Source organism: Festucalex cinctus, chromosome 10 (assembly GCF_051991245.1).
Source record: "Festucalex cinctus isolate MCC-2025b chromosome 10, RoL_Fcin_1.0, whole genome shotgun sequence".
Taxonomy (NCBI): Eukaryota; Metazoa; Chordata; class Actinopteri; order Syngnathiformes; family Syngnathidae; genus Festucalex; species Festucalex cinctus.
Genome location: NC_135420.1, coordinates 24753850 through 24768558, shown reverse-complemented (window position 1 = coordinate 24768558; position 14709 = coordinate 24753850). Strand labels below are relative to the sequence as shown.

General features: G+C 41.3%; 2 protein-coding genes across 3 annotated transcripts; one reads left to right on the top strand and one right to left on the bottom strand.

Annotated features, from left to right (window-relative positions):
- Nucleotides 1–3: 3 nt before the first annotated feature.
- On the bottom strand, nt 4–6924 carry tomm70a (translocase of outer mitochondrial membrane 70 homolog A (S. cerevisiae)). The gene is made up of 12 exons (XM_077535489.1): nt 6588–6924; nt 5435–5608; nt 5124–5250; nt 4006–4115; nt 3597–3745; nt 3307–3514; nt 2410–2544; nt 2062–2169; nt 1849–1965; nt 1686–1783; nt 1152–1274; nt 4–1083 (listed from the first exon to the last, which is right to left on the bottom strand). The coding sequence occupies exons 1-12, from the start codon at nt 6825–6827 to the stop codon at nt 930–932; spliced, it is 1743 nt and encodes a 580-aa protein (XP_077391615.1). The 5' UTR covers nt 6828–6924; the 3' UTR covers nt 4–929.
- On the top strand, nt 6323–14610 carry lnp1 (leukemia NUP98 fusion partner 1). Of its 2 annotated transcripts, none has more exons than XM_077535493.1 (4): nt 6323–10358; nt 12042–12287; nt 12989–13087; nt 13359–14610. In XM_077535493.1, the coding sequence occupies exons 1-4, from the start codon at nt 10149–10151 to the stop codon at nt 13533–13535; spliced, it is 732 nt and encodes a 243-aa protein (XP_077391619.1). In that variant the 5' UTR covers nt 6323–10148; the 3' UTR covers nt 13536–14610. The 2 variants fall into 2 exon arrangements, with proteins under 2 accessions (XP_077391619.1, XP_077391620.1); XM_077535494.1 differs by having other exon boundaries at nt 6392–10358; nt 13714–14610.
- The last annotated feature ends 99 nt before the right edge of the window (nt 14611–14709 follow it).

Here is a 14709-nt window from a genome sequence, read left to right as displayed (position 1 = left end):
GCCTTGGTCTTTCCAGGAATCATAACTTTATTAGGATTCAAATTGTATTTAACTTTGGTCACCATACATATCAATGAAGAATGTCAGTAGAATTTGTCAGTCAAAATCAAAAGTGGCCGTCTCAAAAAGTTGTCTTCAATTCCTAAAAGAAATTCGTGCCCGTCTTTAAAATAAGAAACAATGAAAAAGAAAAAAAAAAAAGGCTCAGGTAATGAGTTTAAAAGAACCACCCACAAGTGAATAATGAAATAAAAACCAATTTTCTTGTCACAAAAAAAGTAACAAATGTACAACTGAAATTGTGTTAGCTATAAAATGGAGCCGTTTGGGTTAGTCTGATAGTGAAGATTCTCCTAGTGTTCAAACAGCGCAGGCATTGCATTTACATTATAAAGTGAACATGCTGCACAAAATGTAGAAAAGGAAAAACACGCAACTCAATGTTAAAAAAAAAAAAAAAAAAAATTCCTGCTTCCGAATCAACCTCCACATACAGACCCTTAATCCACGAATTACAAACAGGCATTACACATTTGGCTATATGGTTTTAAACTTCAATTTGGAACAGATGTCGGTACATAAAATGCTTTGATAGTTGAACTAGCTCTCACAGTATTTTCTGTCGACTCAGATGACCATTCACATGTCCACTTTTTTTGACGTTGTAATTGTCATTTGGACAAGTGTATAACACCATTGCTGTGTGACATGTTCAAAAGGAAAACAAACAAACAAACAAACCCCTTAAGCATTCCAGACCCTTTTTCAAATACAACGTAAACACGATGCTCTATATACTTCCAGGAGGGCTCTTTATCTTTTTTACATTACAATGCAGCACTTTACCCCGCCCTCGCTTAAACAAACTGATGCAAAGTTTAACACAGTTACGGTTGAAGAATGGCGCACCCTTCCGATTTCCTCGGAAGTTACAACGTCGGAGGCTTGAGGCCGTACTTCCTGGCGACCTCCGTCTGGGCGTACGCCGCGTCGCACAGCGAGTACAAGTGCGCCATCTCCATCTCCGACTTGGCCAGGTTGATGGCCTTGTTGAACATCTCTATCGCTTTGTCCAGATTGCCCCTGAAAAGAAGTCGTTTCACATCACGACGCTGGAAAAACATCCGTCATCGTCAGTTGGGTCCACTCACCTCTGAACTTCGATTGTTCCCATTGTTTCATAGGCAAAGTCACATTTGTTGTCAATCTCGATGGCCTTGCTGATGAGGTCCAGACCCAAGTCCAGGTCTTGCTTCCACTGGAGTTGTAATAATCTGTACAAAATAGGGATTGTGACAATCACTGTTTTAGTCAAGTGATGTGGAAGGGTTTATTTAGTAGTGATAGACCAATATGTTGTTTTTTTCCCCTCGTCTATATGATTGACAGTTGGTTAACTCATTTGCTCCCAAAAACGTATAAATACGTTTATAAAAAATGTTAAGTGTCCCAAAGGCGTATTTATACGTTTTTTTTTTTTTTTTTTTTGCAGCCTCTTAACTGCAAAGAACGGTTGCAGAAATGGCTCACTGCTCAGTGAGATACCATCTTTAAATCGGCCTTCAGCTTTATAAAAAAGGCAGATGCTGATATTTGTCAAAATGCCAAATATTGGCACCAATAAATCGGATGATTGGTTCTCATGACCTAACAGACGTATAAATCCTCAATGATGTCAGCCTTACCCTTTGTGGACATATGTAGTGGCGTTGTCTGGTTCCAATTCAATACACTTATCATACATCTCGTCCGCTTTTCCAAACTGCTGCTGATCGGTCAAAGCCTACGAAGGAACCATGAAAATGTTCACATTTTGATTCCGCTTTGAGAATAAAGCGGATTTCCTACCTGAGCATACAGTGCATAGCCCTCAGCACACTTGGGGAACCTTCTGATCACGTCCTCGAAGCCATCCATGGCTATCTGGACTTGTGATGGGTTGTTGCCGGTGTACGCCTGTCTGTACTGGAGGACACGCGAGTATCTTTTCATACAAAGCCGTTCATCCAAACACGTGGTCATTTAAAAAAAAAGAAAAAAAAAAAAAAGAAAAACACTCACCAGAGCGAAGCATTTCTGCGCCTGGGCGAGAGCAGAGTCGGGCCTGAGCAGGATGCACTCATCAAAATCGCCCACGGCTTCGTCCACCTGGTCCAGCAGGATCTTCAGCTAAGTGGAAATAGCCACAAGTCACTCAAATATCACTCCTGGAAGAGCTTTCGTTCTACTACAGTAGTGCGCTGATATTTTATTTATTTATTTTTTAAACTCGTGAGGAGAAGATGAAAAGTGTCATATATCGAACAAGTAATCCAAAAGCGGCACTAAAAGTGGAAAAATCAGTCATTCCACGATATGCAATAGATGCTGAGCAGGCTTCCCGTAACACTTGCTCCACCCGACTCGTACCTGCCCCCTGTGGTGGTACACGTCGGGGTTGCGCGTGTCGATTTCCGCCGCCATGTTGAAGTCCTGCGTGGAAAGCATGGGCTGCTGCTGCTGCATGTACATGCTCCCGCGCTTGATCAGAGCGTTGGCTCGCAGCTGCGCACGAGAACAAAATAGATGTGACAAAATTTTTAGATGATTTAAGTGCTATATAAATAAAGTTGATTGATTGATTGATCATTTAACTCATTCAAACCCAAAAACGTATAAATCCGTTTTTTAATACTGTTCTTCACTCCCAAAAACGTATTTATACGTTTTGTTTTTTATGCTAGAGCATACAGAAGGCCTTTATGAGGCTTCTGACCTGAAGCAACGGCAAAAAAAAAAAAAAAAACGGCCAACAGGTGGCAGCAGAGTATAAGAGATCAACCAGGGCCATTTTGCAACAAGCTCTTTTTGCCAGTTTTCATCAGGAATTTTAAATAACTATGAAATTTAGCTATATTCTAATACAAATTGCTGCAAAACAGAAACATATACAAATATACCTTTTTTTCCTGATGAAAGAAGATACTCTAATCTTTCTTTTGGTAGGTTCCATGTTTTTATAGTAATACAACACAATATTCAATGGGCCTTGCAAAATCAGTCAAAATCCAGTAAAACAGCCGGTAGCGAAGGAGGTTGGTTCAGTGAAAATGCCTGGGAGTGAATGAGTTAATACATGTAAATATATAAAAATATTATATTTTATAATAATAATAATAATAATAATAATAGTATATTTAGTGTAAATTAAAAAAATAATTATTCAAATTGTAATCTATAAAAAAATAATACATGACATGCTGCCTCCAAGACAGTAGGGGGTGCTATAGTCCAATGCTAACAGCCAATGCCATCATTCAGACGCACCTTGACATTGGCCTCCTGCATGTTGATGACGCGGTCCAAGTCGGGCTGAGCGGCGGTGGCGTTGCCGATCAGCAGGTAGAAGGTGGCGCGCAGCAGCAGCGCCTCGGCCATGTAGCGGCCCTCCAACTCCACCTCCTTGGTGCACTCGCTGATGATCTTGTCGTAGTTCTCCTCATCCATGAAGTGCTTGGCCTTCAGGTAGCCCGAGCTGAATGGGAGCACATACCAAGAACCAATTAGCAAGCTCGCTGAAGCTGTTGCCATCCCCGCAAAATCATCATCTCTCGTACCTCGCCGTGACCTCGGAGGCCTCGCCCTCCTTGTCCTTATCTTCGTCCTTCTTCTCGCCCTTCTGCAGCGGCTGCGAGATGATGTCGTCGGTGAAGGAACCGAAGTAGGACTTGATGAATTGGGGAGAAGGCATCATCGGCTCACGGTTCTAGAACAGAAAAGAAAATGGTTAATTACTTGCACTTTTGACTACGCAGACGCATATTTCCAGCCACTAGTTGGCAGTATTTTTCCCTGTTCACGTGACATTTTTCTGGTTGGCCTGCACCATTAAAAATGTTCTATGATGGCAACAATTTGAGCATGGCGCTAATTAATTCATTTTACGTGTTCCATGTTTTGAAATGAGAACAATTTGGAAGTTAACGTCATACAAGGAATTTCAATGAAATGCGGACAAGTACATGCCTTGTATTTATCTTTGGCCTTCTCCTTCCCCAGCTGCTTGAGCACCTTGTCTGCCAGCAGCATGCTCTGCTGGTTCTGGAAGGCCTCCAGGATACACACAGCGGTGACATCTGATGGAAGTAATGCCACATAACAACCATCAATGTCACGCCATCTTCCATCGTACACACGGTGAGTGAACCCCTGCTTCATTGTCACAAAGCCTTTTGCCGTTTTACCCTCTCACACATTAAAAGAAAAAGTACGTTTTAACAAGTTTAAAGGTGTTTAAGCCATTACGAAATGGGATCACACCTTACTGAAAAAAAATAAAGGAAAAAGACTTGCTTGCAAGTGTTCTACAAATACAAGGCAAAATGTGCTTGCTTCAATATGTTTGTTACCCCCACTGAATTTTATTGTAAGAGTGACAAACAAAAAGCAAATAGCGTATATTTAAACAACCAAATGTTAAACCAATATATACAGTTACAAGTCCAACCAGTCTGCTATCTTAATGGAAATGACCAATACCATCGATGTTACGTAATGACAAACTTACAAACCAATGCTACTTTATCACATATAAAGAGCAGCAACATATACAAAACAGTCAATTGTTTTCTCAGCGACTGCTCGTTTATGAGCTAGCTTATAAGCAAACGTGTGTGATGTCATGCATGCCGAGATCCCGTCTCTGATCAACTGCTGAAAGGAGACTGATTCTGTCCTCTTTCATCTAAAAACTGCTTCAAACATCAAAGCGTATGTAGGGATGGAAGAATGTTGATTTGTTGTGATTGGATTGTATTGGCGTTAATGTTTTGTGTTATGTTTTTTGTGTTCTGTAAAGCGCTTTGTGACAGTTCAGGCTGTTTGAAAGCGCTATATAAGTAAACTTGAGTTGAGTTAATTATGTTTCACATCTTCCAGTAGACCTAAGTGCTTCCAGGCATAAATACAGCACAGTGCGAAGACACGCAACTCTAGAAGTATTTTTAAAATCATGTCTTCATCTGGAAATGTTTGCATGGCTGAAATGTACATAAGGAATATTAAAAAAAAAAATATGTGGAAAATAGTGCGGGCCCGAACGATGCCCCTGCAATGTAGTGCAAAATGTGGCCAGTTCTCCTCACCTTCCAGACATTCCTTTTTGTTGTCCAGCTTCTCCAGAGCTTTGGCTCTCCTGAAGAGAGCCTTGACATATCGAGGGTTGAGTTTCACCGCCTGCGAGCAGTCCTGCACCACCTCGGACCATTTCATCTGTGGTAAAAGCAAACCACCGCTCATGAGATACGCCTTTTTCCATGGTGTCACCAACAGAAGTATACAAGGTACAAATGTGTATACTCATATTTTAAGAAAGCACTATCAAGAGCGGTCGCCACATTGCAGCAGAGACGGACTAAAAGCGCATCTTGCTCGCTCAGTTGAGCGCGGTGCTAACCTGCTGCTCATAGGCCGCCGCTCGGTTCTGGTAGAACGTTGACAGGTCGCTTTTCTGCTCGGCGGGGCAGAGCGCGATGGCCTCGGTGTAACACTGGATGGCATTTTCGTACTTGGCCGCCTTGAAGTATTTGTTACCTTTGTTCTTCGCTGCCTGGGCCCGATCCAAAGGACTCTAAAGCGGAGAAACGCGGGAATGACAAACGGAAATTAACTCATGCAGAGAACATTGTTAATGTATTAACTCAAAAAGCTGACACAATCCAGACGTTACAGTTTTTTATTTGTGTAATTCTTTTCAAATTACTCAACGTGGATTTACATAGTTAGTATGAAACCAACAATAACATTAGAGGTGAAACAATCCATTGATAAATTTACAAATGTCTGCTTTTACTTTGGAAAACAGTGATCAACATTTTTGCCTACTTTCTAACAAACAAGTCACTACATCAAGAATAAATTTATGGAAACATTAACAGTCTGTTCTAAATCTATTATGAAAAGTATGGTTATTTGCAGCCATTCAAAGAAAAACCTGAAATTGACATTTAGTTAAACCTGAAGCAGTTAGAAGTGATTATCAAACTAGTTGCCCTTCGCATTAATCAGTAACCAAGAAGAAGTAGCTTTCACTTTTAAGAACATTGGTGAACGTGTGATATTGCTTGTTTGGTTTTGTTTAATCATTAAACAATACTAGTAAACAACAGGAATTGGATAATAAATCTTAAGCTACTAAGTGTCACTAACACTAAACTTCACATTTTATTACACATAAATTATAATTCTTAATAATCATATTTTATCTTAAATATATTTTTGGTTGCAAAAATTTGCTCTAACGACACCCCGTGGTTAGCATCGCTACTAATTAGCAGCCAGGCAAGTTAGTAGGTTGTTAATTAGCTCGTAGCATTAGCACATTAGCTCATTCAAATTGCCATTGGTTTTAATCGAGTAGGTGAGACCGAATACGCGTGGCCTCCCTAGCCGGTGGGGGTAGGTGTCACCGGCAGGTGCCCTTGGGTCCGCGTCACGGCCGCGGCAATGACACACCCGCTGCCGGCTGATAAGCCGCCCACAAGGCGCGCTTCAACCCTCGCGGTGGTGCTAAATGAAAACGGCTGCCGAGTTAATGCGCCGAGCGGTACCATGTTCTCCAGCCCCTGGTTGGCTCGCGCGGAGCTGTCTTGGCCCTGCTCCGGACTGGCGCTGCCTTCAGGTGTTATCCGCTCGCCGCTGCCTTTCCCCGGCCGTCCCTTCGCCCTGCTGCGGTTCCACAGGTACACGGCTCCCACCCCGAGCACGATGGGCGCGCCGACCAGCAGAGCCAGCTGCCAACGAGGGAGGCCGGTGCCGGACTGCGGCTCGACTGGCTTGGAGGCAGCCATGATGAGGAACCCAGGTTCGGCTAGCGAGCTAGCTAGTTAGCAGCTCTGCGCCAGTCGTGTTCTTCTTCGCGTGCTGCGCACAACGTGAGGAATCATGGGATACGGGCTGACGGGAGATGTGGTTTTTAGTAGTGCAATTTGTAGTCCAAATTTGCTACCTCGCATTTCAGGCCATTTCGACATTTTCTAAAGTTTGGCGTTTAATCAGGACAAATCTTGAAACGCTGATATTAAACTCCAACACTTGCTTGAAACTCTAATCTCAAACTTTAAACCTGACTTTCAAAAACCCGAACAATGACTTACTTTGATATCCTAAACATGACGAGAAATCCTAATTTGAAACCTTAACACTGACTTTGAAATACTAACTATAACTGGAAGGATTATTCTAAAATAATCCTCAATTAAGTCAAAATCATGCACCTCCATGAGACAGGAATCAAGGACCACACCCATGTTTTTTTTTTTTTTTGTGACTAACTTCAGAATGTTATAAGAAGTCCTCCATGGTCATAAAATTAAAGGAAAACAATTTCCCAAGTTATAATTTTAAGGGGGAAAAAAAAAAACTTATAAAAATGCCTTAATGGTTGTGCGTCACTTTTTTTTCTACGAAATCTTCCTAAATTGACGTCATCGTGTGGACACATTTTGCTAAATAACAGACAAGAATTTAGCCACAATGTTTTCCAGGTATTTCTTGAGAACTTGATTGCGTAGAGAAAAAGTACGAATGGAAAACAATAGTCTTAAATTGGAAAAAAATTGTTGACCTGACTTAGCTAATTTATTTATCATGTCAACCAATATTCAGTTGAAAAACGTCTTAAAAAATTATAATTAAAATGGCAAAAAAGGACTGAGTCCATTGTAGTTTTCAGTGGCTCAATTAGTCAATATAATATTTGTATTATGTACTTTTAAAATTATGAAAATGGAGTTAGCCTATTCTCATTATGAGCGGGTCAAAAAGTCGAATAATCTTATTTGTTCGCTTTAAAATTCCAAATCCAAAATTCGCAGTGTTTCACCAGGACCACACCCAAGTTTGTCTTTCTGCAGAAAGGACTTCCTGCCTCCCACTTCCTCGTTATGCATTTTTATTCACAAAGGTTAAAAGGCGGTACTAAGCTTATAGTGGTTAAATATGCATGAATATCTGGTGTGCGTGTAACAATAAATTGCAGCAAATAATGATGTGCTTATTCACACTTACGCTAAATTGAAGCACAAAATTGAGACCCTTACCATGATTTCATACTGACATAAAATGGTAATTGAAACCTGAAACCCTCCTTTGAAATCCTAATCTAAACTTGAACTCAATTTCGAAAACCCTTACCTTGACTTGACACCCCCATTTGAAACCATAATCCGGTCTTGTTTATCTTGCGTGTTATGAGACATTTAATCCCAAAAAGAAGATTAGGGTAATCTGATGTTTCTTCCAGAGACTCCACATGGGATAAAAGATTCTTTGCAGGATTCAGACAAACACGATTGTGTAACGGAATAGCTTGGCATAGTTTACACAGGCAGCAATTTTATCTTTAACCAGATATAACTTCGTATATGGTCCTTTTCGTAATGTTTGTCAACAATAGAGTGGGCAACAAGGTACTTGTGGGTGGTATAAAGTGATTGACTACCGCTGAGCTAAACTGTTTTGTCAATCACTCTATATTGGTCAAATGACATGGAAGGCTTTGTTTACTAAAGGTGCAATCTGCATTTTTGCCCTGGAAGTGCGTGTGATGTCATGGTGAAAAGATCCCTAACATGCAAGATAAATGCTGTATGCCAAGTCCAAACACGCAAGGTTATAGTGTCTGGTCACGTGTGGCAATTTAGCGGCCATATTGATGTGGGGGCCTTTCAAATACAGTATCCGATTGATTCTTTTAAGAATAAGAGAGTGTGTTTTGTGAAGAATAAAAAAAAATATTTTGCACAAAAACAAGAGAGGTAAATATGAATGATAAAACTATTGTAAATAATAGCATCAAAAGCACATCATTAATTTAAGCTTTTAATGAGGATCAACTGCATGCAACAACTATTCTTGATTGAGAGGTTTAGATAATGATGACGTCACTTGAAGCACTGTTGTAGTCAATTCAAGTCATCGCAGCTCGCTTTTGTTGCATTTGGTTGTTTTTTCCTTCCAGGTCTCCTAAATATTGTTTCATGAATTTTAGCTCTTCACCTCTTCATTCCACATACAGTATTTTGAACTGACTGACTTTGACGAGTGGCGAGCGTCGGTCACAGGGCGAGGACAAATGGCCGTGGGCTAAAAAACATCGAGTGGCGTCCAGACTCGGCTCGGCTCGGCTCCCAAATGGGACAGAGTGTAGTTGGCAAAGATTCTTCGAACGCACACGCAAGCATAATGTTAACCTATAAACCAAAAAATACAGATGCTCTTTTGGATTGAAGTGAGCCTGCTGCATTTTGTGGATTGGCAAAGAATCACATGCGTCGTTTAATCAGGCCTGGTGGAAATATACAGCACATGATGAGCACTCTAATATTTTAAATTGTCACATTTTTAGTCATGATTACGCTAAAATACTTTAAATTCTAGCGTAAAGAAGACAAATAAAGCACTTTTGTTTCTTTTTTTTGCCTCATTACAATGCTCATTGGGTTACTCCTTCTGGTGTGCAGTACTTGGCCACCGGGGGCAGTGTAATAGTCATGCAGACACAAATGAAGAATTTCACAACTACTGCAAGTTTTGTGGGCGGCACGGTGGATGACCGGTTAGCATGTCCGCCTCCCAGTTCTGAGGACTCGGGAGACAAAGTATCACGATTTATCACGATATCGATATATCGATACACCCCAAGTGCCAACCCATTTTTCATGGAAAATGTTTATTGGAAGTTTCACTTCATTTGTTTCCCCCAAGAATTCTTTAGGTTTAGATAAAAATCAGGATGAAATGAAAAATTGATGGCATTTTGCAACACATGAATACACACACACACACAGAGCTGATGTTTTGTTGTCCTACATACCAGGACCACGAAGCACTCCATAATTATTGACATGTTTGATGCACTCATGGAAAGTATGGGCACAGTGCGGAGGTGCCCTGGGGGGTCTTGTTGACTGGAATGGAAAGGAAAGGGTTCGGAAAACAAACACTCCCATCCTGCAGTCTCTCCAGAGTGAAAACTCTCCTCCAGCCACGTTAAATAGATTAAAAAGGGATTGCGACGGGTTATTTCAGGATGGCCTGGGAATAGTCAGGCAGTCACTCGGTCGTTCAGTCAGTCAGTCAGTCACAGCATCCCGTTGTTGTGTGCCGTCATGTCGCTGAGGCTGCTGCCCGCCATCATCATGGACGACGAGGACGATGATGGCAACTTCACCAAGTGGATGAGCAGCTACTGGGGACACGGAGCTGAAGGATGCGGCGGAGGCGGCGGCGGCGGCGGCGGACACTCGCGTGAAAGGAAGCGAAGTTTTCGGAGGCCCGCCCAGACAAGAGTCGATAGACGGGCATCGCTTCCCACCGTAGTAAGAAAGACACGTTGCTTTATTGCTGTGAACCCTTTAACCCTGCCTTGAAACCTTACTTTGAAAATTGAACCCTATAGTTTGAAACGCTAACCTAAATTTAAACCCTAATTTGATACCTTATAGACATTTGAAAGTCGTAACAAGAAACCACACTTTGAAACCCTGAGACCTTGCTTTGACCTCTCCATCTCGTTTGAAAACCAAAACAAATGTAAATTGTAAGATCTATTTATCTACATTGCCTCTCATTAAGAAGTTAAAATCAGATTTTTGCTGTTGTTTAGATGATCGGTGCTTCCATTCTTACTTTGGATTCGCTCCATTTAGCCACAACAAAGCTTCTCACATTGAAAGCTATGATGGCAAATATTACGCAAGTGTCTCTTTTAAACCCTCAAGCTTGTGACAGACATAGTTAACATGATATTTAGTAGACTGGCTAATATATTGACTTTTCTCAGATTATTGGTACAGAGGTGCTATTTTGATACTGGAATTGATAGCGTGCTGTAGGCTACTGCTGGTAGATATTGCATATGTGGATTCATCATCCCACAATTTTAGGTCATGTGAATGCCTAGCTTGGCCCACAGCTATGTTTTGCATTGACTGACATTTGATATGTAGTCTAGAAAGCACTTTTTTTTCTATAGTTGAGCGAACACTGGGTGGCATTAAAACTGTCTAAAGTCGAGCTGATGCTAGCAAGCAGGCTAGCCATTATCCATCCATCCATTTTCTAACCGCTTTTCCTTACTAAGGTCGCAGAGGTGCTGGAGCCTATCCCAGCTGGCTTCGGGCAGTAGGCGGGTTACACCCTGAACTGGTTGCCAGCCAATCCAGGAGGCTAGCCATTATGTTTTGCTAAATTACTGAAACACGCAACCAAAAATTGTATAATTTCTTTGAGAAAATGGCTTCCGCAAACTATATGATGGAAGCAGGATGCATGTTCCTTTAGACGTCATTTCTACACCATCCAAGCTTCTCTGTACAGCTACATAAATCTTCTGGATAAAGTTTATCTGTACAGCTATATAAATCTGCAGTATTTATCCCCCTCATTAATTTATATTTTTAGTAAAAAAAAAAAAAAAGTTTGGGGGTATATCTGGCAGTACAGTAAACATTTCTCACAGTTATGTGTAAAATGTTTGGTTGGATTTTCTTTGAGTAATTTAGCAAAAACACAATGGCTAGCCTAGCTGCTAGCTAGCATCAACGCTACACTTGCTATCCTTTTTGTTGACAAAAGGTAATTTACACATTTAACTAAAAATTACAGCCAGTATTGTTTCCCTTTCAAGCAATTTAACTCTTGTACATCTTATTTTCGGCATATACTTCACATAGTCAAACTACGATAGTAGTTTTAGCGAAGGCTAAAATCATCATTCAAGTCCTTTATTTTGTTTTCTCTCCCGCTCCGCCATTGTCAAATGACATAGAAGGGTTTGAGGTTGAATTGACTAAAGCTGGCCCATCTACTTTACTACTGCACAATATTTATACCTTAAAGTTGATTCATTTCCAATCATGTGTTTTGGCATTAACGACATGGACACCTCGCTGAAATGAACAGGTGGTCGCTCAACACAGAAAACCAGCCGCAGCGCATCAATCAATCAATATTTGACTCAAAATAAGGCCGGTAGATAAAACAATTATCCTTCTTCACAGTCCCAGCTCGACGCCATGAAGCTGAACCGCCTGCACGCGTCCGCCATGGCGCCCGCACCGAGCCACGCCAAGATCCGGGAGGAGAAGGGGGAGGTCCGACCTCACCAGAGGACTCGGCGGGCGTCCTCGGACGATAACGCACGATCCAAGTCGGCCGTTGCCGAGAACCGCATCGGCACCATCCCGGAGCTGACCGAATCCTTCCAAAAGAGACTTTGTCTTCAAGATAATTGCAGCCTGTCCCTGGTGAGCCGGACTTCAGATTTTGAAAGATCTCTTTGAAACCTTAAACCTTAGACCTTATTTGGTCATTACCATACCCTAATTTGAAACCTTACTTTGAACCACTAACTGTGGTTTGAAACCTTGAAGACATTGAAGTCAGGATTCCGTTTTCAAATTGGGGGTTTCAAGCCGTAGTTACTAGTTAGAGTTTCAAAATAGGGTTTGTGGGCAGGGTTAGGGTTTCAAACTAGGGTTTTAAATCTGGGTTAGGATGTCGAACAATGGTTTTCGTTGGGAGTTGGAAGCCAGAGTTTCAAGTCTGGATTAACTAATTGAAGCCCAAAAACGTGTAAAAACGTTTTTAATACTTTGTTATTCACTCCCAAAAACGTGTTTACACGTTTTTTTTTGTCTGTTTTTTTTTTTTTATGCAAGTGCAGACACAAGGCTTTGATGCAGCTTCTGACAGGAAGAGGTGGCTTAAAGCAATGGTGGTTATTGGTGGTCGAATTTGTGTTTCAAGACAAAGTTATGGTTTGAAAGGGTTCAAGGCAAGGTTAGGGATTCAAAAAAGGTTACGTTTTGAAATGAGGGTTTCAAGACTGGGTTAGAGATTCAAAGTAGGGCTTCAAGTCAGTGTTTCAATTTCAAGTTTCGTGTCTTGGTTGCGGTTTCCCATTTGGGTCTGGTGGCAGCTTTTCTTCATGAGTTTTGTTTTTCAGAACGACGATGCCAAGATGTGTTTGCTGTGTCATGACAACATGTACAAAAGTGGCGGCGCCCTTCAAGAGCTGCACTGTGCACACACCTTCCACAAGGAGGTAAAGCCTTAAAAAAACACTCATTTCAAGATGGAGATTGCAAAAAAAGACTTTCTTAGTTGGCTCATTTAAAATCCTTGTTTGAAATCCTACTTTGAAATGTCTTCAATCTAATTTGAAAAGCTCATTTGTTACCCTAATCCGAGTTAAATCTTACTTTGTTATCCCCTAACCTTTGTTTGAAAACCTCAGTTGAAGATTTCGTAACATTGCTTTGATTCCCCTCGCCAAGCAACAATCACATTCACATAGTCTGCTTTGGGACGGGAAGGCCGCTCGCAGGTCCGAGCCGTGCGGCAGCGAGACGGCGGCGCCGGCGGCCTGCCTGGCGAGGCGACTCCTGAGCGACAGGAGGAGGTCGGCGGACGAAGTCGGCGCCATCGCTGCGGAGAAACAACAGCAGCAGTACACGTTCCGACGGCAGCTATCGCTACGCAGGCATCGCTAAACTTTCGCCTGACATCCACACGGAATGTTTTTCATCGTGTCATGATTATAGAAAGGACCGTCAAAAAATGAAATTGATTGTAAACTGTTTATACAAACGTATGCTCCTACGTTGTTTGATACCTGCGCTATTAAAACAAATCAATCCTTTTTTCTTTTTTTTTCAAAATGTGTTTCAGTACATGGAGCAGTGGCTGTGGAAGAAACAAACGTGTCCCACATGTCGTGTCCTGATTTCCATGCCCAAGCCTCTCTACTGGTCCTCATCCCGTCTCAAAGTCCCGTAACAGTCTCCCAGATGTTGTCACACCCGCATGCTAACTTACTCCACGACTCCACCGTCCCCGTGTGCTCCAATCCCTGCCTTCACAAAGATAATATAGTGAATCACTGCATATTTGCAAAGTCACTGTTTGTTGTTGTTGTTGTTGTTGTTGTTTTTGGGGCTGTATCTTCCTTTATTCACGGAAAAACTCACCTATGTATTTGCTGTTTGTTCAGGCTAAATCCATGTCCAATATAAAAATGTTGCTTTTGCGCCATCTGCTGGCATCTTGATGCCAAGCAACTACTGTGGTGCCTTGAGATACAAGTTGATATTGTTTTTCGCAAATCATCTTTGCATCTTTGAAATGAATGGAAATTAATTGGTGTTAAAAAACAACAACAATAACTTTGATTGTAGTGTGTTATTTAATAAGACAAAGAGAACACTATAATATTGGACTTTATAAAAACATATTGAAATATTGCAATTAAATAGAATGTATCAAATTAAACAGTTTGTGCGACTTCTGGTTTATGCGACTTTGCCATCAAATGCGTTTTCCAACTATTCTCAGTAAGCTGCAGTAATATAGTGGTATAGTGCTCTGTACGGTGAATTTTCCCAGTTGTGTAAAAATTGCAAATATAGTTACTATTTGAGACAGGGAGTAGTGATAAGTGAATGATTCCAAACACAGTCCAGAAGCGACAACCATTTATTTTTAAATAATAGCTTATGTGTACTGTATTCATGTTGTATATACAACTTTATTGACATTTTTGAAAATAAACGCGATTTGATTCCTAAAGATTGGTCTCATATCTTTCCCCCATTCGTTTCCTAAACAGGTGTCCCCTTCAGTAACCCCTCGTTTTTCTAAATTCTGTCACGCTCCGTACGTAGACTA